General features: G+C 44.6%; 1 protein-coding gene across 2 annotated transcripts in view; it reads right to left on the reverse strand.

Moving 5' to 3' along the window:
* Positions 1-24,553, reverse strand: part of DOCK10 (dedicator of cytokinesis 10) — a 144,159-nt gene that overhangs the window by 111,179 nt on the left and 8,427 nt on the right. The window contains exon 1 of one of the 2 annotated variants that reach the window (XM_054515908.1): positions 7,061-7,250. The exons of the other annotated variant lie outside the window; for it this stretch is intronic. Coding sequence (XP_054371883.1) covers positions 7,061-7,225 — 165 coding nt within the window. The 5' untranslated portion in view covers positions 7,226-7,250. Of the gene's footprint in view, positions 1-7,060; positions 7,251-24,553 lie in introns of those variants that run through there. 2 annotated transcript variants of the gene reach the window in all.

A 24,553-nucleotide genomic window follows, 5' to 3' on the forward strand; every position in this document is an offset into this window, starting at 1 on the left:
GAGGCAAAATGCAGCATTAGAATATGATATATCAACAGAGCAATGGTGGGTAGCCCTCTAAAACCAAGTATCTGACCAAAGTTTAACAGCAGTGTGCCTATTTAATTCCAGATGAGAAGACAGCTCCCTCTTGGCTTCTCTCTCATCACTTAACTCTTCCTCTCCTACACACTGTCTGCCTCGACAGCCCTCCCTGCCAGCAGCTTTTCCTTTGGCAGTACTTTTGGCTGGCCAGCGCTCTCTGAGGGGCCTGGTGTCTTTATGGCTCCCTTCTGCACTCAGCATACCTCTTCCAGGGCAGAGCTGCTTCCAAGCTAAATCAATATCCCATATTTGTGGCCAAAGGCCTGAAATGGACTCTGGACTCAGCCATATGCATTTAAATCCAGTTCAGCGCTACACTGAGGATTCTGTACTGACAGCAGCAGGAAAAAGAAAGCCCAGCCCAGCTCTGAGGGCCACAGCCAGCAGTGAGTTAAGGCCAGTGAGAGGCAAGGGCTGAGGGCTGGCACTAACATCGCTTTCTGAAAGCATGAGCTTCATATACTGTTCCTTTGTGCTGTGCTGGAGGCAGCTGCAGCTCCCCTGGCTCAGCCAGAGAGACCCACTCTGCCAGAGCCGGGGCCAGGACAGCGAGCGCACGGGCAGATGTGAGGGCTGCGGCCACCACGCCGCCCCTGCGGCCACCACGCTGCCCCTGCGGCCACCACGCCGCCCCTGCGGCCACCACGCTGCCCCTGCGGCCACCACGCTGCCCCTGCTGCCACCACGCCGTCCCTGCTGCCACCACGCTGCCCCTGCGGCCACCACGCTGTCCCTGCTGCCACCACGCCGTCCCTGCTGCCACCATGCTGCCCCTGCCCCTGCTGCCACCACGCCGCCCCTGCTGCCACCACGCCGCCCCTGCTGCCACCACGCTGTCCCTACTGCCACCATGCTGCCCCTGCTGCCACCACGCCGTCCCTGCTGCCACCACGCTGTCCCTGCTGCCACCACGCTGTCCCTGCGAGCCAGAGGCTGTCCAGCTGCCCTGCCCATCCCAGGTGAGTGCTCCAGCAGTGGATCCCTGTTGGAATGCTCTCACTGGTAATGTGTGGTAGTAGGCCCCCAGCTGGGTAATAAGTATTGATTTTATGATCTAGAAGGTATGAAAGATACTTAATTTTTAGAAATCTACAGTTCTTATAGAAACAATGGTGGACCTAAGACTTGATTGGTCTCAAAGTGAAAACTTCTCACACACTATTGGTGGTTATCAATAACACACTCTAGAGAACCATATCTATAAACAATGGTTACAAAAAGAGAGATAATAGTTGTTGGAATTCTTTTCTTCTAAGTTTCCCACAGCTTCTACACAGCTTCCCAGGATTTTTCTGGGAAAGTCTGTGCCTGCTCTCTGTGGCCAGAGAGCTGCTGCCACAGTAATGCAGTGCAAACACCTGTGTTGTGCTGGGAGTGGGAATGGAGCATCACAGGGGGATTCTGCACTCCTCTGGCAAGACAGACTGCCTGTGCTGCCCCAGCCTGCCTCCTGTGAGCTATGGGCAGTGACAGTGCTGCTAAACTCAGAGTGTGCTGTGATTCTGTGAATCCTGCCCAATGGAGATGGGCTCCTTGTAAGGGAGCAGGGAACCACCTGCTCAGCCAAGACACCACAGAAGGTCTATTACTTTTATCACTTAATTAGATAACTTTTATAGATATGAACTATCAACCTAAGCCACTCCCACAGCCTGGTCAGTGCCAGCAGCAGCCACACATCCCAGTACCAAAACCTCACTGGGGGAAGCAGCCTGCAGGTGGCCAAAGCCTGGAAAACCTGACTTGTCTTTTTCCTTCTTTTCTTGTGCAGATTTGTTTCTCTCTTTGTATTCTTGGCTTTAATCAAGTTCCCCTGCCTTTCTATAGGTCAATTTTCTTCTCTCTCAAGCAGTATTTTGAACACACATCCTAAATAGAGATTTTTGTGTAATGCATAAATCACCTTCCCAAAGCACTCCCAAGGACCGAGAATTACAGACTTTCTGTGCCTCTTTAATTTATATCCTACTCTTTCAGGTAGGCATTGCTTAAAAATAAATAGCTTACTTCTCTCTTTTTTCCCTAGGAAAAGAGAATAAATTCCTCATATATAGGAGAATGTTTTCATCACTTTATTGCTTTGAGCCCACGCTCTTCATAAGCTGTCACAAAAAATTTGGTTAACACATTCATAATAATTACATTTCACACACTGTCATACTATACACATTGCTGCAACACTAATAAGTGAAAGCAATATAAAACATTGCTCAGAGTACCAAAGTCAGATGGAGAAGATTTGCTCAGTGGTAAAAGGGCACTTTTAACACCAGCTTTTCTTGAACCATATGCATATACTACATGGTACTGCAACGCTGAAGAATGAAAACCGACACACATTTCCTCCCCTCTGTATATAAGAACCTCTACCCAGAGCCACAGCTGCTGTCTGAACAGGTAAACACCAAAACAAACCCAACATGCTGCTGAGGAGCAGCAAGGGACACTGTCCCTGGTGGGGAAGGAAAGGCTGGCAGTCACTGCAGTCACTCTCAGCTCTGAGGGGCACTGGGCACAACACACAGAGAAGCTGCAATGGTAACAAGAACACTAGCCAGGATGACACTGAAGCAGAACTGCATTTTGTGCATCACTTACTACTTCTCCTCCTTACACTCTAATGTTATTCATTTATTCAAACATGGGCTTGTTTCTGTTCCTGCTGAGGTCAAGTGCTGAAGTGGAAGTTAAGGTCAAATAAAGCTTCATATGCTTATTGTTGCTTAAAAGTGTATTACACACTGAAGCTACTGACTTGAGCTAAGTCATGAAAATGTTGAGTATTTTTTTTTATTTTCCAGCTTTGGGTAACCTTGCTTTGCAAAGACAATCCCTCCTCCAAGACACTGCAAGAAGGGAACACCCTTCTGTTCCCAGGGTTGAGCCTCCAAAAGCCACTGCAATTCCCCACCATTTGAGTATACACAGACACATTCCCACATTCAAAACCAGTAAGTTATGAGTCAGAGATCCTGCAACTCCTAGAGTTGCCACCCATTGATAGCACTTCTATTGTACAGGCCTTCAGGAGAGAAACACGTACAAATGAGATGAGTGCACAAAATTACTTCAACTGAAAGTAGAAAATTAACACAGACTGTACAACAAAACTTAAGGAACACAGTTCTGGAGGAAAACTGCAATACTAGATGATGGAAAATTCTCAAAGCCATGCTTCTGTTCTCTCTACTGCTTTTAGAAGAGTAAAAATTCATTTACAAACTAAATGACCTGAGAAGCAGCTTGGTCACCATTAATGAAGTAAATATTGCTGTGTTCAAGCTAATAAGTCAGCTCAAGTTACACTATTTTATTAAAAATACAAAATAATTTTTACATTTTAATGTAGCTTATTACCAAGGGCAGGAAAGCTGGGGCTGGGGAAAAGCAGGATCATATCCTCAAATACACTTTGCTCTTATCACACAAACCTCAGTTGGCACAGTTTGTAATAAATTGCATGAACAAACCCAAAGAATGACCTACTAGATAAAGCTCAACTTCAAGTCACAAGTTCCAAATGCAAACCATCATCTTGAATGTTAGTGCCCCCCTTAAAACACCAAACAGCTCTACAAACCCATGTACTTCATTTTCTTCCTTCAGGCATCTTCCTCTTCTCCTTTTTGTTGTGGAAACAGCATGCACAGCCATTTGCATTCCCTCTAGAAAGGTTTTTAGTACCCCAAACCTCATCATCTCAGTCTTATTTTGAAAGCCAGTTCTTGCAGACATGCTCTTAAAGGTACAGAAAACAAGGGTCAATTAAATCACTGTCACTGAACAAATTGATTGAACTTGTACACCATATTAGAGGTTGTTTGGACGCTTGCTTTCCATGTCTCTGGCACATTCCAGGGTTTCATCCAAGAGAAGATGACACACCACAGTAATTGACAGAGAATTTACAGTTTTCTCTTTCCAACATCTCTCCCAGCTCTGTGGATCCAGTCAAGATGTAAAACTAATGATTTATCTGTCTTGCCTAAGGGTAAAATCAGATTTTCAAACTAATAAACAGAAGAAAAAAATTTTTCTCTGAATAAAGACATCAATCCTCATGTTCTGCAAGGACCAGAATGTTAGAAATGCCTGCTGTGATGCCTAAAGGCTTCACACAGTGATTAGTAGGTAGCCATTAAGCAATAGCTGGAGGCTGTGCTTGGGACTTCTTCCTTTCTTTTCTCATAGAGTGCACCCACAAAATCTCCTGTTTGGAGATGCCACTGACAAAAACAATTCCTAGAAGAATATCCTACCAGGATCTTCCTCTTCAGTGACTAACAAAGGAAAATGGGGCACATCCCTAGAGCTGTTTATTTACTTGAGATATTTTAGGGTAGACTGCTGTTCTCTCTGATTCAGGGTTGCTTTCTGTATCAAGGCAACACCAAAATGTTCCTTTTGCTACACATAGGACAGGCAAACCTGCAGGAACAGACCACAGAGCCTGGTGACTTCAAAAAGCTGTTCAACCAGAAGGCATAGTTTGTCTCCTGAAATCAATACCAAAGGCTCATAGAGGCAGTGGCACACAAGCTACAAAGGAAGACCATTTCATCTGAAGGCAGGAAGAGACAGAATGCCAGATCTTCAGCTGGCAGGAGCCAAATGATCACACCCAGGCCCACCAGTGTACTTCTGGTATTCTGCATTTGAGATTTCCTCACCTCTCTTCTTTGGGCACTCCAGTTACTCACTGCCCTCAGACACGAGCACTTGGGAATCTCATTTGGATCAGTTTAGCTCCTGGCATCTGCACAATGTGCATAATGGCACTGGGAACCAAACTCTCTTTTGCTCATCTACATAGTTGCCTCCACTCTATTATCCAGACATAATCCTCAAGGATCTACAACAGACCCAGGGGAAAAACTCATTTGTTAGGACCATAACCTGTTGTATTAAGGCCCAGTAGCCTCCAGCTCTCTTTATCATGCTGCTCTTTTAAGTAACATAAATTCAGGTGGAAACAGCACTTTTTTCTCAGTTCACCAGGTCTCCACATCACTCCTAAGCCTCACTGCAAGGTTTAATGGCAAATTCATTTAGATATTTACATAATTAACTGCTTCAAAACAAAAGCATGGTAATAATACACATCCTGAAGAGAAAGATGTGTCTAAAGTCAACCTCTGCCCAGCAACTTTCTTCCCAAGCGCCTGCCTGCACCTACCCCAGCCTCAGGACAGGGCTGGACCACTCCTCCTCCTCTTCTCAAAGGGACTGAGAGGGAGAAAATGATCCCACAAAGCTCCTGGGAAAGGGCAGCCTTCTGGCAGGACAAGCACCAGTGCATGTCCTGGGGAATGAGTTTGAGGGGCTCTCGGAGCCCACATCCAGCATCAGGTAACACATCACCTTGACCAGAATGTCTCCCCTCCCACAGCTCCCTCCACACTGCAGGGTAAAGCCTCACCTCCCTGAGAGCCCAGGGACCTTGGCTCTTGGAGCCCTGATCTCACAGGATTTACCACACAAGGAACACAACTCAGGCTGCTGATGAGTATTTCTGGGTTTGGCAGGGCTGGCACAATGTTTTGCTGCCACAACACCCAAGACTACCCTTTTCTTCCAAGGACTGAAGCAAGTTACAGATGATCCATACTCAGATGTGCTTCCAGACATTTCCCACTTCATCATGCTTGAAATTACTACCAGAAAGGAGCCATTTATGCATTTATATGCTGCTGAGGTCATTTATTTAACCATTAGGTGGAAAAAAAAAGTTTGTTGTCATAGACATAGATACTTTTAGAGCAAAAGAAGCTTTAACATCAGATTGACAATGATGAAATCAATTTCCTTCCTCCTTATGACAATGCAACTCCCCCCTGCACTGGAGAATACCCTCAGCTGATACTAAAGCACTGCTGAGATTGGGTCCTTGCTACTATCGTTGCCATGACTGCACCACACACCTCTCCATGGGCAGCAATGCTCTACTCATCTAGTCAAAACAGCTGCTCAGGACAGCTATTACATTCTCTAATGTTACCCTCTACCACTAAGTTACAGCCCTGTGTGGGATCATCAGAGTACCATGGGAGCGCACTTTGAACTTCATCAAATCTCTACCACTTAAATGATATAAATGAGCGTCCTGACAAACTGACAAAATATTATTTTGAGTGTCTTGGTAGTATTTTTATCAAGTGATAGCCACAGAGTAACAAATTATTGCCACCTCAGATGCAAACCACTCCAGGGTTCTGGAAATGCTCACCATATGCGTATTTGGCAAGGAAGAGCAGTAACTAGGCAGTAAGTGTATTCCTCATTCTGGAACAGTGATTTATAATCAGGAACAACCCTGTCACCTATTTCTAATAAACCTATAATGCTTATTATATTCCCATGACAAAATAAAAATTTAATTCAGGAAGAAAATGACACTCAGAGACAGCCAGCCTTTCAAGCCCTCCTTCATTAAAGAACAGAGGCAACTCAGTAACCCGGAAAGCAGTGATCCAGCAAACATTGTGCTGCTGCAAACTGTCTGAGGCAAAGATATATGGGAGTTTATTTGCATATAACTTCATATGAATTCCAACTGCATCCTGGGTGCAAGTAAAGATTGGGGTTTTTTTTTTGTTTTGTTTGGCTTTTGGGTTTGTTTTTGTTTTTATGATGAACAGACTTAGCAAACATTTCCTAAGCTGTCTGCTGTTTGGAATTCCAAGTCTGAAATAAAGCATAACCATGCTACCGGCTCCAGTGCTGCCTATCTCACAAACAAAACCCACCAACAATTAAATAAAAGAACATTTACTTTACACAGAGCTTATGTGCAGCTTACAGCTTCACCTATAAAGTAGTATTATAGACACAGCAAATCTAGCAGCAAACTAACCAAAGTGACAAACTGCCTGTCAATGCTCTCTCTCTATGAATATATTCTCAAAGGAAAAAAATAATCACATCACATCTGTAATAATAATTCTGTCACCTCTCTCTTGGTTAAAGTGTACCATACCATTATGATGAGAGTCCTGGGTCTGCTCATTTCATCATCACTGTCCAGCGGCAGAATTTCATGTGACAACTCCTCTCGTCGCCGGCGCCTGCAGATATGTGGACAGTTCCTCTGTACCACAGAACGAAAGGCTTGGAGCAGAACAATGCTGGCAGCACAACCCATATCTGCATCCTGAAGCCTACAAAATAACTTCTATGTTTATGCTATGTTTGAAAAACAGTGGCTCCTTGTCCCTGAAAACAGCCTACAGTGCAGCTGCAGCCAGCTCGCTCTCCAATCGCTTCCTTGAGCTCTGATCATCTGATCACAACCAAATAGCTTGGATGCAGACAGAGGAAAGATTTGATCCACTGAAACAGAAACACACGCAATATTACGATGCTTTGCTCTCCCTCCCTCCCTCTCTGCTCCTGAATTCGCATGAGAAAATGCACTCCCTCTCTTGTACAATCGTCCGCCTGCTCCGATTCCAGTTTCATGGAACTGAAAGTATTAAAATTCCCAGTTCAAAAGAGCCAGCTGTTCATTAAACACACACAGAGGCATCCACAGCAACTGCCTGGATCAGTTTAAATACCTTCTTAAAAAAGTCGTACATAGCAAAAAAGCCAATATCTGCAAAGTTATTAACTCTCATTATCAGCACTGCTGGCTTTAAAACACTTTGCCTAAGGGGTTTTGTACCACACACACACACAAAAAAAAAAAAAAGCTCACAGAGGGATTTGCCTACAATGTTTTCACCACTTCTTGCAATTTTCTGAAGCACAGCAAGTTCATTTGAGTTGTAAATGTAACAAGTGGCAAAAAGGCAGAAATCTGTGTGCTTCATCCAGCTCATGCTGAAACAACTGTGGCTCAAGGCAAAGCAGCAGCTCTGAAATGCCTCTCAACAGTGGGGCTGTTCTGTGCTCCTACACACAACCTTCTGCCTTCACTGAGAAACATCTTTACACCTACACAGGGTCTCACTCTGAACCACACAGTGGTGACCTTCCCAGAGGGTGAGAAGAGAGGGTTTCTGTGTGTTATCAGGGGCTCCAGGCTGGGGGAAGCTGCTGCTGGCAGCCAGCACCCACAACTTGCCTCTCTGGCTCCTGCCTGGCAAGTCATTCAAAAGCAGGCAGGGATGCTCAGGCAATCACATGGCTGACCTGGAAACACAGCAAGCACTAATGGCAGAGTGTGTAAGATAATAGCACAGGAGAGGAAGTCAGCACTAAAAATACCTACAGAAAATGGATTTCTCCTACACATTAGGAAAACTAAAAATTTCCAATAGGGTTTCCAGAGCAGCTGCTTTTAAGCTAATATGTGTAACTTCATTATATGTGCACCCAAAACCGTATTTACCTTGCATCAAAAGGTTTTAGTTTCTAATGAAGGCCATGAAAAGTTTTGTCATCAATTCCCACAGGGGCATAATCAACTTTATAATGTCTGTTAATGAGATATTTGTAAATAATACCCTCTTTCACAATCTGAGCCAGGAACTACACTGAAAACTTTTTATGGAAGTACCTTTTCTGGGCTTAAGTAGAGTTTAATTGTTCAGCAATCTGGCAAAAGACATCGTAATTCTAATTAAAGCATTTCCCTGAAAAGGTAAATTCTTTAGATCTGTCCTTTAACAGCAACAAACTCATTACCATTATTTCTTGCCCTTATTTCTCTAGAGCAAACAGCTTTAAGTGCATGTAGAAAACAGTCAGCAGCACTGGCAGGCACTGCACAACCTGGCCCCCAGCCCTGCCAATGCACCCACCTGGCTCTTCCTCCCCTTGGATGCTCCTGGACACACCCTTCACACGCTGGTGAGACGTCCCTGCCCCCCCAGCAGCAAGCCCTGCAGAGGGGGCCTCCTACCATGCTTGTTAGTCTGACTTCCTAATGGGATTACAAGGGCACAGTGGCACAGCTGAGTAATTCCTGCACCAAACCAGCAATCCTGCTGCTATTGTTTGTGTTTTCATCAGCCCCCTGCCTGCTCCAGAGCTGCCACTGACACCTTGGCCACACCAAGGATGCACTTGGCAGCTGGGACACCTCCGTTCCTACTCTAATTCCAACAGCAGCAATCCAGTCCTGGGTAACATCTGCTGCTGGCTGTTATGGCAACTGCTCTGCTGCCTTGGGGGCTGCTAACACATCTCCTGTCTGTCTGTACAGCATCCTCCTTCACTCACCAGTGCTCAGCTGGGAGAGTTGGCAGCATTTTTTTGAAATTTAGTTTCCATAGCGCAGCCCAGCACAGTCGCACATGTGCACGCACGTGTGTCTGGAACAGCACCCTAGGGCTCGACTCAAAGCTTCCCTTTGTTCTCAGAGAGGAATCCCATCCATTCCAGGGGGTCTTTGGATCACACTATTCTCTGCCAGTAGCCTTAGTAACTTCATTACAATTATTTGTGGATTAAGCTATTATTAGATACAAGCAGAAATGACACAATCTTGGCATTTTGGCTTTTCGGAGAGAAAAATGACACTTAGCCTGAAAGCAAGTAAACTAATAAGCCAAAGCCAGCTAAAAGTAGCCTCCAGCTTTGATCAAAATTCAAGAACTGAAAAACAGCTAATGCACAGGGGGAAAAGAAACCACTGAGGAGCTAAAAAAAAATAAAATAAATCTCTTCTGTTTTGAGGAAATCTCACAGAGGCATAAGCTATTATTGGAAAGGAAACCTCCCAGCCACTAAAAATGCCTGGACACATACAGAGTATTAACAGCTTTGTTTTACAAAGGTAGGGATCTCATTAGCATACACTATGTTTATACACCAGTTATCAACAGTGTTAGTTACTCTTACAGTGAAGCATTCAGCACTATTTTGTGTTAATTAGCACTTTAATCCAGAAACAAAATTCACTGAAACCCCCTGGGAAGCAAAATACTCCATAGTGCAAGCAGCTCTTTATTCCCCATTACGAAGGCTTTCGCAGCAATGCTGGGCTAAGGAATATGCACACTGGAAACCTCCCAGGGCCCACTCTCACCCCACTCTTATCCACCACTCCTTTTAGCTATGCTACACAGACATGTAACAGCAGCATCATGGTTTGTGGGGACAGGCTGGGAAGGAGACCACTAAAGGCAGCTCAGTGAAGAGAAAGAAAAATTAGGCAAGACAATTGTTTTAACCCAGAGGACTTCACTGACCCAGTCCTCAGCAGCTCCTGGGGCTGGGTCTGTGTAGCAGCCAGGCTGTGCAGGAACAGAAGTGGGTCACACTTGCCATGTCTTATAAAGTCCATGATAAGAAAGCAGAGTTCAAAGGCATCTGTATCCCCGAGCTTACAGCTATTCCAGCCTCAGCTTCCACATGAAAGAGATACCAGCTCTGCAAAAAGGCAGCCAGGGCGTGAAGAGGGAAACTCTCTCTTGCACTAAGTCTGTAGCAGACAGTAAACTACTCCTGCAAGCACTGAGTTATTTCTCTTTCACAGTATTCCTGTGTTTCTGTTTCTGTAGGCTGCAAGATTTTCTAAAGATGCTACCAAACATTTTCTTACACACCTATTTCATACCTCATTAGCACACCACATTAAAAGCTGTTTTCCTTCCCACAGCTTACCTTTAGTCCATTAATTTTCCTTGCTCTTTGTGGCATTTGAATTCCTGTGATCATAATAAACAGGATACAATCTATTGGTATTTTGGTCTTCAGCTGAGGGCTTTAAAGAGGAAGGCAGAAAGACAAGTGTTGGAGAATATCCTTTAGTGAGAGGATGACTTATCAAATTCAACACTGATCCTTCTTGCACCCCCAAAGGAGGCTGCATTCTTCTCAACAAGGAGGATGGATGCAGGTTAGAGCCCCTTTGCCATGAGACCTCCCAGCTGCCAGCATGACAGGCACCATTTTGTTGGGGTTTGTTAATATGGGAAACAAGCCTGCCTCTCCAGGGTATTTTTGCATGACATATACTGGGAAGCTCCACAGAAGCTCTTGTAGTGTGACAATCCTAAAGCAGCAGTGCCAGGTGAGCCCAGGAGCCCTCAAAATGAACAGGAACACCCCTGGAACTGCTTACAGCAGTGTGTTCACTCTGGCCCACAGAAGCCTCAAACCAGTAGCAGGAACTAAAGGCAGCATAGCAGTACAAGCAATAAGAACTCACTTACAATGATAAGGCTCATGCCACCATTACAAGTTACCATTCCACATACATCATATCCTGGTACAGATGATGAGCAGCTCCCCAGGAGCACACAAACAACACAAGTGGCCAGTGGCTGTCACCCACAGCTCCAGACATAGACCCACAGTTTATAGTGAAACTTCTCTTCAGTTAGTCCATACAAGTAGCAGATAAACATTTGAAGCAAGACATGACAACAAAATTACAGTCTCTGCCTTGATGCAAACAAGGATCACTCACATTTTGGTAAGCTCATGTCTCATTTCTCAACACTTAAATAAATATTTATCACCCACCCTTTCAAAACAAAAAGAGCTTATACATGTTTTCTTAGCAAAGGTCTTTGTCTCCAGTATTTATTTTCATGAAGGCTTGAAGGCACTTGCAAAGAAAGCAGAGAGGAAAAAACACACTCAAGTCTGAAAGACCCTTATGCTCTGTTACTCCAAAACAAACAAGGGAACCCTAACTGGCCCCCAAGGAATGAGCATGGAGACCCAGCTCAGACACGTGCAGTACTCCAATGGATGGTCTTCATGGCAGGCAGCTTAAGGAGACAAACCCCCATTAATGGGGCTCTTTTCCTTGCACATTTTATACATGAAGAAAAGCTATAAGTACATATACCTGAGTATAATCTCAGGTCTTCCCATGCACTTTTTTCTACAGCCTTGAAGCACTGTGGAGGATACCATGTCAGAGTGGCATCTCTCACTGCCACAGAGGCAGCGTTTCCAACACACCTCAAGGAGCTGCCTCATCTTCTCTTTCCAAAAGTTACGTCCCAAACCTTTCACACCCAGCCCAGAGGCCAACAGGAGGCTGTGCAGGGCTAGGCTGAACCACTGCTGCCATACGTTTTGAGGGAGGAGAAAAAAAAAAAAGTGCTTTAAAGGACACATGGAATCCCACATTTACTTCAAAGAAAGCTTCTGTAGTCACAGGTGCTACAAGCCATAAATAGCATCTGTGCCTCCCACTCATAACATCTCTCTCGCACTCATTTCAAAACATTCATGTGCTGTATCTTTAAGTGTTGCTGCAAAAATGGTTAAATATCAGAAACATTGAGATCTCACATAGCAGAGGGGGTGACTAAGAGTCAGAAAACACAGGCTCTGTAATACTTTAGTTTTCACCAGCTGCTCCCAGTGACTCAGGAAAGCAGGTATTTACTGCAGTAACTGGTCAGCACAACTCCTGAACCATTTACAGCTGTTTTATCTTGAAACTGTTTCCTTCTCACAAAGCTATTCTTGACCAACACAAACGATTCATAGCACACCAGTTACAGTAAGCAGAAACCCAGGAATGAGAGCACACGGTTGAGGCTGTGTGAGAGCTGCTTGAACCGTTCAACCCAGTCATTTCTGCTCATTGCACCTTCCAGAGCCAGCGATGCTCGCACTGCTGCGGGCAGGAGGAGCCAGCAGTGCCACCGGGCCGGTGTCACCGGGCTGCAGAATGCCAGCAGTGCCACCGGGCCGGTGTCACCGGGCTGCAGAACGCCAGCAGTGCCACCGGGCCGATGGCACCGGGCTGCAGAACGCCAGCAGTGCCACCGGGCCGGTGTCACCGGGCTGTGAGCACAGCCTGCAGAACGCCAGCAGTGCCACCGGGCCGGTGTCACCGGGATGCAGAACGCCAGCAGTGCCACCGGGCCGGTGTCACCGGGATGCAGAACGCCAGCAGTGCCACCGGGCCGGTGTCACCTGGCTGCAGAATGCCAGCAGTGCCACTGGGCCGGTGTCACCTGGCTGCAGAATGCCAGCAGTGCCACCAGGCCGATGGCACCGGGCTGTGAGCACAGCCTGCAGAACGCCAGCAGTGCCACCAGGCCGGTGTCACCTGGCTGCAGAATGCCAGCAGTGTCACCTGGCTGTGAGCACAGCCTGCAGAATGCCAGCAGTGCCACCGGGCCGATGGCACCGGGCTGCAGAATGCCAGCAGTGCCACCGGGCCGGTGTCACCGGGCTGCAGAACGCCAGCAGTGCCACCGGGCCGGTGTCACCGGGCTGCAGAATGCCAGCAGTGCCACCGGGCCGGTGTCACCGGGCTGCAGAATGCCAGCAGTGCCACCGGGCCGGTGTCACCGGGCTGCAGAATGCCAGCAGTGCCACCGGGCCGGTGTCACCGGGCTGCAGAATGCCAGCAGTGCCACCGGGCCGGTGTCACCGGGCTGCAGAACGCCAGCAGTGCCACCAGGCCGATGGCAGCGGGCTGCAGAATGCCAGCAGTGCCACCGGGCCGATGGCACCGGGCTGCAGAATGCCAGCAGTGCCACCGGGCCGGTGTCACCTGGCTGTGAGCACAGGCTGCAGAACGCGGGCGTCTGGCACCCTCTAGGGAGGAGCACATGAAAGACCAGCTCACAACTGCTGCTTCCCCACTCCATCTGCTCGAAGCAGAAACAACTGCTACAGACATGGCAAGAAAGGAAAAAAAAGTCAGGTAAGCACAGAAATAGATTTCCCATGACTGTCTGTGCTAGTGCTGCCTTTCTCTTCTCAATATTTCTTTGTTCTTTCACGCTGATGTCTGGTGCAAAGTGCTACACAGACTCTTAATTACTACCACACTGTACATGGCCCAAACACAGGTTTCCCCCATTAGATCTTCCAGCTGATTGCATCAACAAATTGCAACCACTTGACAAAAAAGAAAACAAAGTGATAAAACAGTCATGTAAGGACTTCCAACAGGCTGGTCTACAATCCCATATCTCTGGAGCTACAGCCTCTAAAGAGGTCTTTCAGAATATTCTCTTTACACAAAAAGTGAAATAAACCTGCATACAAGTAGTTTCCACATTCTTATCTTCAACTCAGGTGAAGCACCCTGCTGATTTTCAAGAAATTCCTCGCTTTGACAGGTAGTTTCCCACAATTACAGCCTCTGTGAGATCAATGGGGTTATTCTTAGGTCAAGTAAAATGGAGAGCTGCAACCCATAGGCAGTGATGAAAACCTCCTTATTTCAACTTCAGTGGCTTCTAGATCTAGCAGGGAACATTCTTAAATGCAGCTAAGAGCATTGTTGTGGTTTCCTTAAGCATGTAACAGGAAAAGAAATCTTTGACTTCAAACCAGGAAAAATAACTACTTAACCTACAAAGCAAATGTTTGTTTGTTTTTAAAAAGAACTTTTATTATCCCATAAAACTGGTTGGGAATTAGTTTGAGCTACCAAAACTCATCTTTTCTTTGGCACACAGTTAAATAAAAACATAATGTATTAAGATAAACTCTGTGAAGAGTTTTCACCAGAAGTTATAACCCTGGCTGAGCTCAGACTTCCAAAGCAAAGATTTTTACAGATAAGTCACAACAGAAAAAAAGCAGCCACTACCCCACTGCTTCCCAAAAAGAACTGGTAGCAAATGATTATCATCTTTCAGAAACATACACATTTAACTTTCACACAGCCCCTCAAACTGCATTATCAACAGCTGTTCCTGTTTCCAGGTGACCTCCATTTCACTAGCCCAATGGGAGAGCATCTGAGAACCAAAACTGGCATGGAGGAAAAAATCCTAGAAGATCACAGTGCCTGTTTTCACTCTAACATGTTTATTTTGTGGCATTCCTTACAGCTAAAGAGAGTGCTACTCATCTGTTACCTGTCACAGTCCAAGATCTCCATGACATGCATAAATTCCAAAGCCTTTTGCCTAGATGTTTCACAAATCAATTTTAAAGAACAAAACACACCCAGCTACATGGCAAGGTGCTCCTCCCACAGAAGAGCAAATGCATTCTCCATTTGCTGCCCTGGCACCAGCCCTGCCACTTGTGGAAACACTGGAAAGAGAACCAAGCAATGGGGAGACCAGGCAGGAACACCCCCCAGGGCACAGGGAGACAGAGATGTCAGCAGCCACTAATGAGGTTTTAGGAACAAGATGTGGGTTTGGATGAGGTGTCCTTTGTACAGTAATGTTCTCCACACTGAATGGCCTGAACAGCGCCGTGCTTTAATAAACCAACAATCTTCTCTAAAATATGATCAAAGGCCTAAAAACACCACTGCAAAACCTCTCACCCACATTCACAACTTTGGACAAGAGCCACAGAAACCTTTGTTGCTGACATCTTCAGGATCTGCAACCTGTTCTCTAGTTCTGTAACAGCCACAGCTTGCCATAATCCAAACCTGCTCAAATACAGGCCAGAAATACAGAGCAAACACAAATAGAGACAGACTGGAGTTACTTTCAAAAAGACTACTCAACTCTGGACTAGAGCAGAGTTTTAGAGAGTGATATCTTGGCAGAAAATGCATTTCTTATTCCAATTTGCCTCCAATCCAAGCCAATGACATCTGTGTATTTATAACCCAGCTAACAACAATAACAAAACCCAGAACTGCTCCATAACCAGAGCACTTTCAGTCTCTAACTCTTTGAAAAGATAACTCTTTTTTGGGCCACAAGAGAGCCTGCAAAAGAAGGTCTTTATTGGCACACTCCAATCTACTTGTACACTCCTTTTGTTTTCAATCAACTCACCTGAGCAGGAAAAAAAGGACATGCCTCAACATTTGAGGTAAGAATTTAAATAACAAATGAATTCTTTTATTTAATGCTTTTCATGTTGTTTAACAAAGAAAAACTAATGGTTTACAATGAAGAAAGAGTGGAATCAGGTATTAAATGAACAGGCCAGGCTTCGTACACAAATGCCACAGACTACACAGGACAGGTCTAAATTCAGGCCATACCAGATAAGCTAGAGAAGCAGGACCATATTGATTGCAAATGCACACATGGCAAAAAAAAAATTTGAGAAATTAAGTATGGAACTCAGCAGGCTGGATGGCATCTTCACCTCAGTCACAGCCACCCAGCACACTTTCCCATTCTTCAGCACTCAGAATGGGAGCTCAGCATGTTTCCTTATTTGTCTGCCTGAAAAACTAAAAAGAACCCAAACCCCACCATTTTTTCCCCCGCAGATGAAGTCAGGCCAGAGACATAGTCACTCATCTCTTGGCTCCCACTTTTGATGCCCTTCCTCTCTCTCAGATGCCAGACTGACATTACAAAGTAGCCCCCAGCACCTTCAGCCTCTGAGTCAAGCCTCTGCACGTGATGGAGGTCAGCAGCAATTCCCACCTGGCTCTGCACATGCTCTTCACAGAAGGCTGCTGGATTTTCTAGCCAAGAAAGGCCCTTCCAAAGTCCCTCACCAAAATAATGGGCTGTCCCAGGGAGCCAGGAGTTGAGCTGCCTAAAGCATTCCAGACTAATTTAATAAATTTTTAATACAAAACATCAAATTCCTTGAAGCCAAGAATTTCTACTGCAAGCTGGGCAATCACCAGCTGAAAACAAAGGAGGAAGAGCTGAAGCAGAGGCCAATACCAAAATGATCAGCAGCTACACCAGCACAAGCAGAGTTCAGTATATCATGTCAGGTAATTCTAGCAAAGGGAGTACTCACACTACTGTCTTTGAAAACAGTGACATGAGCACCCGCTGAGACATCACTGAAAGCACATGAATGGGCCTGGCCACCTTCAAGAATGAACCAGCTGCAGAACAGACCTGCCAACATGCCAGGAAATTAATGTGGCTGCTGTGTCCAGCTCTCAGATGCCCAGCACAAGTCCACTGACACAGAGGATCAAGCTCTTTGCAAATCACCAAGACAGACTGAAGCTGGAGGAAATGATGAGGAAAATACCTTTGTCCAGCCATAAGACATGAAGGTTGATGGAAAACCTTGCCAGTCTACACTCTCATAGGGTAGAGAGAAGAGAAAGGCTTTCCACAGAGACATAGCAGCAGGGGATGAGACAATGAACAGAACACATGTGATAGTGGACATTTCAACTAAACACAGTAAAATAAACTTCTACCCATGAAGGGTGGTCAAAAACAGGAACAGGGCATCCTTGGAGAGTGAACAAGGTCCTGAGTAACCTCATCCCTGTGGAAGGGAGCTGGACCTGACAACCTCCTTGAAGTTCTTCCAAGAAGTTCTCTCCAAACTGTTATTTCATGAATGTGTAAGAACAGGGCTTATTCAGCCCAACAAACCAGAGCCCAAATTTGTGCCCTGTTTGGGACAGCCCAAACACAACTAAAGCCATCTAAGCCAAAGCCTTAAACCAAAGGCTAGCAGTGATGAACTGGCCATTCAGGCCATACAATTTCTTTTCACACAAGGCTCGGTTTCTAAACTAACCCAGAAATGAACAAAAGAGGCTCCCAATCAGGCTTCTTTCAACTCTAAGTCAGCTGCACAATCCCTGCTTATTATTTCAAGGCAATTTCACTTTGAGGAATATACAAAGAGTTCAGCCAGAAGCAAGGAACCAAAAGGAACAATCTCATTCAATTTCCGAGCATAAGCTTCTACAGCTGCAAAAGGGAAAATTAGGCACAAAATGTGGACAAAGTAAAAAAAAGAAATGCAAAGTAAAATCTGTACATATGGGGCCAGCAAAAACTGTGTTGTCTCAGGTGCTGCTCTCCCATCACCCCACTCCCCCAAATACAGCAGCTGCAGATGTATCCTTGTATCTGTCAGAAAAGATCCCACAAGAAGAATATGGATTGTTTCCACTAGCAGTATAATAATGTGGCTTCAGATTTCTTTTTTATTATCAGTGCCAAGAATCCAAAAGAAAGAAGCTAAGAGTTGGGACTCTCTGAAAGTTTTTAAGGCTATAAATATTACAGAACTGTCTTGATTTTTTTGTTTGTTTACATATTACTCAAAAAACCCTGCCCAAATCTGACAGGTCCAGGGGCAGCCAGCCAAGCACCTTTTCCCTGTTTGACCATGTCAAGTATCACCTAACCATGACACTTCTTGGGCTAAAGCACACAGGGCAAATTATTAATTTCTACAGAGCAATCCACCTACAGAGAATCCTACTGGCATAAACATCAGCCCTCACCAGACAAGAAAAGGGATCTGTGTGTATACAGTGCCAATACTGTAAGAGAAGTTATCCTCTTGATTGCAATGTGGGGGCTGATTAGCCCCAAATCCTTTCCTTTCTTAGCACATCTAGAAGCTCAGGGAGGCTCACATTCCTCCTGCTTTACACCAGCCAGGAAGCCCAGGCTGCACAATGGAATAGTGAGACCACCCAGACAAGAGCATGGAACAGAGACAGGGTCCCTCAGACCCACACTGCTCACTGGATCCTTGTCACCCTGTCAGAAAGGGGCAGCTTAAACACAGCCCCTCACACCACACCCAAGGAAGTGCCTGAATCCCACAGCTTTGCCCTTATCACCATGGAAAAGGAAAAGCACCCCAAAAGGCAAAACAAAACACACCAACCCAATCCAAAAGCATCCTGCCCCTTTTAGAAATAACATTGCTGGGCTTTTGTCACAGCACAACAATGTGCTCACTATATCAAACCAAGTAACAGCTATTGTAGCAGCTAATGAGTGACACTGTCCCCTGGACAGCTCTTCTGTACAACATGTGGTTTTCATTTCATGTCTCTTGTCAGGATTTCACTCCCTTTCTTTCATTTGACCTCCAGAAGATAATAAAATCATACAAAATCTAAAACTAACGGACCTTACATTTCTGGCATCCATTAACATTCACATCCACAAGGCTGTTGATTCAACAAAACACAAAATAAGCAAAACCAGGCCAATTATAAGTTGTTTGGCCTGTATTTGTTAAGTTCTAACACAGTCTCTATAAACATATGTCTTCTGGTTGGTATTTCAGGAAGAAATCCTTAGAAGAATAATATTTTGATTAGTAACATGTGTGTTTTGAAAGACTAATACTGAACTCCAAGGGAGATTAAAATATGAGTAGAAACTATGAGCTAAATACACATATGTGCAAAGAGCTTTCATTCTCACTGACTGAAATGTCTGGTTACAAGTAATTTGTTTTTATTATTGAAGTCCTAATAGCCTGTGCTATTGACTTTTGTAAAATTAACTGATACTTATGAAAATATCCTGTTCTTACAAAACCACTTTTGAACATTACTTAAAAAAATTACCTAGTATATAACAGAAGCAATTTTATTCTCTAGATTATAATGACACATCTCAAATGAACTTCCAAAGGACCCTAGTAATTTTAGGTATCCAAATGTTGACCTCTTCTCTTTTTAGTCTTTCAGGACTTCACAATCAAGCAGGAAATAAAGATCAGCCAGAGAGTGTTTTTCAAGAAATCACAACTATTTACACTCACAAAGCTATTGATTTATGTCAGGGCATCAAGCAGTTCCCTGTGTGCAACATGCAATTAGATTTTTAAATAGATTTCTAACTTCCTAGGCCACCCCCTCATTCTTCTGCTGACAGCTGGGCATTCAGCAGGGTTATGTTCTTAAGTAGCTCCAGCAGAAAAAGTGTAAATGCATAAGTAAATTATTTAAATGTTACAGAGTAAACACCCGAACTTTAACCCAAAAGATTGTTTATAATTGCTTTTAGGAAGTCTGGTTGTCTGTGCTGCCAAAGTTTTCATTAGAACATGTGATATCCAGGTGAAAATATGATGGTACATGCATATTCCCTTTAAACACACCTCTTTCCCACACCAAGGGAAAATATTCTCAACTTTCTCTTACAATTCAGATGGAAATTTAAATGCAGAGATAGCAATCGTTCATTTCTGTTGAAAATCACTCCAATATACAATTAGTGCTCCAATTGAAGTTAACATTAATTTATCACTTTCTATGTAATGTTACAATTATTTCATGGTGACACAGAGTTGCAGCCAACAGAAGAACTCTCACCTGGATGTCATTTATGCTTTTGTCAAGCAACTGAGCAAATTAGGAACAGTTACAGCTAAATACCAAGCACACACTGCCAGGCATAAGGGCAGCCTTGGTTACAATTACTCACTCTCAGTATCAGTGCTTCACTCTTGATGCAGTAACACTAAATTCAACACGACTGCTCTTCACAAAAGATCAGGCTGGCAATTTACTGAGGAGACTGCTGGGGACAGTGTCACTGGCATGCACAAACACCAGGAATGGAAGCTGCTGCATTTCCAGGGAGACACCTAGAGATGTCCTTCACCCAGCACAAACGAGCCTGCAGAGCTCAGCTCTCTGGGAAGCAGCACCCTCTGCCTTTCAAAGCTCATCTATCAGCATCTGATTTGAAAAAAACCCAAGTTTAAAAGCCAGCCGCAAAAGACTGGTTGGTGCACCCTAATAGGAGGCACTGCCCTAACCAAGACATCCTGCTGAACCAGGGCTCACGTGACTGTGCCAGCCAAGGGGAACAGGCAGGGTGAAAGGTTAGGAGAGGTTCACCTCTATCACACAAGAGTTTGGGTTGGAAGGGACCTTAACACCCCTGTGGACAGCACTTGCTTGGGGTTTCAAAAGACAAGGACACAATTCCTCTTAGGAAAGTAATGGAGAAGATGGATCTATCATCTTATTCCAAATATAAATTTATCTGGTGATCTGCAAAGCACATCAAATGGCACTATAATTATTACTCAGAGTGCTGAGAATCCATGTCACAGCAGATGTCACATTTGAGATGGCCATAATACACAGAGTAACACCACACAATTTCAGAAAGCTTCAACCCATCCAGAGTAACACCTTACCTCATCAGAAGGCTTCAGGTGTCTGCCCAAACAGAGAAACATCAGGTCACTTCAGAAGGCTGCAAGAGTCAGCCCTTCTTGTTCTTTAGCCCAGCATTTTATCCCCTCCTGTTGATGCCCTGCACCTGTGTGCCCTCTGCTCCCTTTGGTGGTTGGTCAGTGCCCCTGGGCACTCCATGGCTCATTGCTGTCAGTGCTGCTCACCTGCTGCTCACAGCTGAACCAACTGGGGATGAGACTCAGCTCAGCCCCATCCCAATCACCACAAACTGTGTGCCTACAGAACCTGGCACCTGCCTATGACACAGGACTTCTGGAAGCTCTAATCTGATCCAGAAGAGCAAGCCAAACCAGTATGAGTCTATATTTTAAAGGCAAATCTAATCCCACTTTCCAACTTGACTATGCAGACAGAAATCTGAAGACGTTACACTGCAGTCAAAAGAACTACAGCATAATTCTGCATTTTTTAACCAGAACCTGTTCACTCTACTTAAAGGAACAGCTACATTTAAATTTGGCTGTCACTGACATTGTCTATGCCACCATAACAACAAATCTTAAAGCCCCAGATGGGTTAATATTTATGAGAAAGTCAACAGAACATCAAAAGAACAGGAAACAGCATTTCCTGCCAAACTGTCTAAAAGCAGTCATACCGTTAGCACTGCACTTTGCTGGCTTTTATTCCTGTTATCTCACAGACAGACATGAAAAAGCTAAAAAATTCTGCTAAGCAGAGCCCATGATAATAGCAACTAGAATGTATTATTCCTTAGTCATGGCACAATTTTCATTTCTTTTTGCACCCAAATGACAGAGAAAGGTATTTGTTAAATTGTCCGTGTGAGCTAGTGCTAGCAGGACGTGTTTGGCATACTGGCTCTGGGGCACGTCTGGAGCTCTGACACTGGCAGAAAAAGTCAGACCACTCTCTTGCATTATCTTTTATACCTCATAGATGTTAGAACAACCAGTTGCATTGCAAACTATGCCAGGTGGGTTCAGGACTTGCAGCTGGGATGATGACAGACCCAGCTACACTGAGCAGCAACCCTTCATTGTGCATCAGAGAAATTTCACACCTCAGTCTTCAAGCTCTAATTACAAGACACTTGCTGACTCCCATTCTTGGTCACACAAAATCTTCCTCCAAAATAAAGAAACTCAAATTTCTTATCTGAATCCCTGACAGATCCTTTAGGATGAGGAACGAGGATCTTCTGAAATATGCACTGGGAAAAAGTGGTAGAAAACAGAAACCCAGAAGCCTTGGGGCACAAAGACCAAGCAGAGCAGCCCTTATACCTTACTCTAGCACAGCTCAGTAGCCATCATCATGGAATTTAAATGCAAAGCTCTTGTCCTAACCACCCCCCAAACCAGGCATGCCACATTATTCCAAGGAAACTGATTTTAGCCCTCTTTACCTGAGTTGATTTTAAAATAGATATAAATCCATTAATATATTCACACATCACAACATGGACTTGTCTTTCACACTACACTGAACAGAGAACCACTGCTTCCTTTAAGGAAACAGACACAGGAAAAATTCTTTCAAGAAGAGTCCCTCAGTATTATTTGAACTATATTTTATCTGGTGAAGAGCCATTCAAATAGCACCTATCAACACAAACCCATGTGTTCAGTGCAAAACCTCACACCAAAGGCAGAGGAGAGGCCTATGACCAAAGCCAAAGGCTTTCCATTGCCAGTTTGGGGGAGAGGCAGGGCTGGGCAGAGCAGCACGGGGCAGTGCCCAGGAAGGGAGGAGCACAGAGATCACCCACTCGCAGAACTGGCAAGGAACATTCCTGGAAGAAGTGGGTTTTGATGTGGCATGGATGGCAGGCAGAGATAGAGTGCCTGACACAACTGACACACTGTTCCCTGCACAGAGAGGCTTTAACAGAGGCTCTGAGACAAGTGGGAGAGGGACACAAAGCACAACAAGGATCCAGGACTGGAAGGGGTGAGGACAGCAAAGCAGGGAGTGGGCAGATGTGAGAATGGAGAAATGAGAGAAAGATAATATTTAACTGCAACATGCAGGTCATGGCTAGTGGTTTTGAAGGGTTCTCATTGTAAGAAAAACTCTGGGGAAAAAAAGGAGATAAATTTCACATTGAGGCATGTAAGACATTGTGTCCCACTGTTCTACCGCCCATCCTTATTGCAACACAAGTAACTGGTAATATTCACCTGGAACCCTCTGCAGACAGCTTTCTCCTCACCCTTTCTGAGGAAAGAATATATAAAAGGCAAAAACCATTTCATTGCCAACATCTCCAGCCAGCTGGAACTGTCATGGCTACATAAACCCCCCCAAAACTACCATTCCATCTTCTTCCATTTCCAAGCCAACTGGAGTTAAACTACTTTGAGCTGGTGTGTTACATGAGCTCCATTTCTTTTAGAAAGTATACAGAAACATGGAAACAACTGTGTATGCATTTGAAATATAAAAAGAAGCAGGTGTCTTCTGAAAGACACCTGAAGAAAAGTAATCATCTACCTTGACTACAATTTTTTTGTTTATATTAGGGATTTCCTAACATTACTGTTAAATCACAAGTTAATATTTGACCAGGAAAACCAAATTTCTGTTCATGGATCTCCTGGATTTCTGTTTTGTAGGTTCTCTTACAAAACCTCCAAAACAGTTTCATTGATTCAGGGGAAGCAATGAGGATAAAATCATCCAGCACTAAAGAGACCAGTATAATTCAACCCTACTTAATGTTGTACAACTTTGTTTCCATCAGTGCTTGAGATTTTAGCTGTTTAATGAAAGGGTGTCAGCAGAACAGAGGCACTGTGCAATCACACAGCTCAAAGAAAAAGACAACTGTTACTCATGGAAAAGGCAACTGTTGCCTGAAGTGACATGCAGCTTTGGAACAGGCAGATGCTTTTCAGTAACTTGCTTTCAGAGGAGAGCTGTGCAGGATATTTAATGTCTGCACAGCTTCTGTAATTGCTCTCTATCCACTGCTGGAAGTCCACCTGCCACCCATGAATTGGAGGGGAAAACATGTGCCTATATACTGACAACAGAAACATGATGGCTCAGCATAGATTTTACTATGCATTGCAAATATGTGAATACAAAAGGTATTCACACACCACATGATATTCTAGAATATCAAAGTCTGCTCATTACTGGTTTTAATACTTACTCATCACTCCCTTTCTCTCTGCACACAGAACCAGAGGTATGACCCAGGACTTGTTTTCCCAAGGTCTCTCCCTGTCAACATGCTGTTGTTCAGTAGAACAAACTTTCCTGTATTTCATTCCATATAGCTTAAAGTTCAAAGCCACAAAACAGTTCTATCCCCAGGATGGCCCAATTTAGGTCCCTGAACCACTTTTCAGACTTGAGACCACTTGAGGCTAAGTAACAGAAAAAGAAGAAAAAAAGAGAAGCCAGGAAAAAGGCTGTGCACTTGTATCTTCAAAGAGAGACGGAGATTGCTACAAATACCACAAGTTATTTATGGCCTGTGAAATGCAACAGAGGCATTCCTAACAAAAGACATCAAGCCTGGCCTGTGCCATGGTACTTGCACAGCAATGGAGAAAGCTCTTGCACGGGACAGGCTCCAAAGATGACTTATTATCTAAACAAGCACAGCCCAATCAACAGCCCCCAGGCTGACTCCAGCCCACCACTTTCACTCAAAGACTCAACAAGCTCTGAATCCTTTCTCCTGCACCTACTCATAGCATGGAAAGGAGTGCTGTGCTTGCTTCCAAAGGGGAGAGA

The sequence above is a fragment of the Molothrus ater genome, chromosome 10 (assembly GCF_012460135.2).
Source record: "Molothrus ater isolate BHLD 08-10-18 breed brown headed cowbird chromosome 10, BPBGC_Mater_1.1, whole genome shotgun sequence".
NCBI classification, from domain to species: domain Eukaryota; kingdom Metazoa; phylum Chordata; class Aves; order Passeriformes; family Icteridae; genus Molothrus; species Molothrus ater.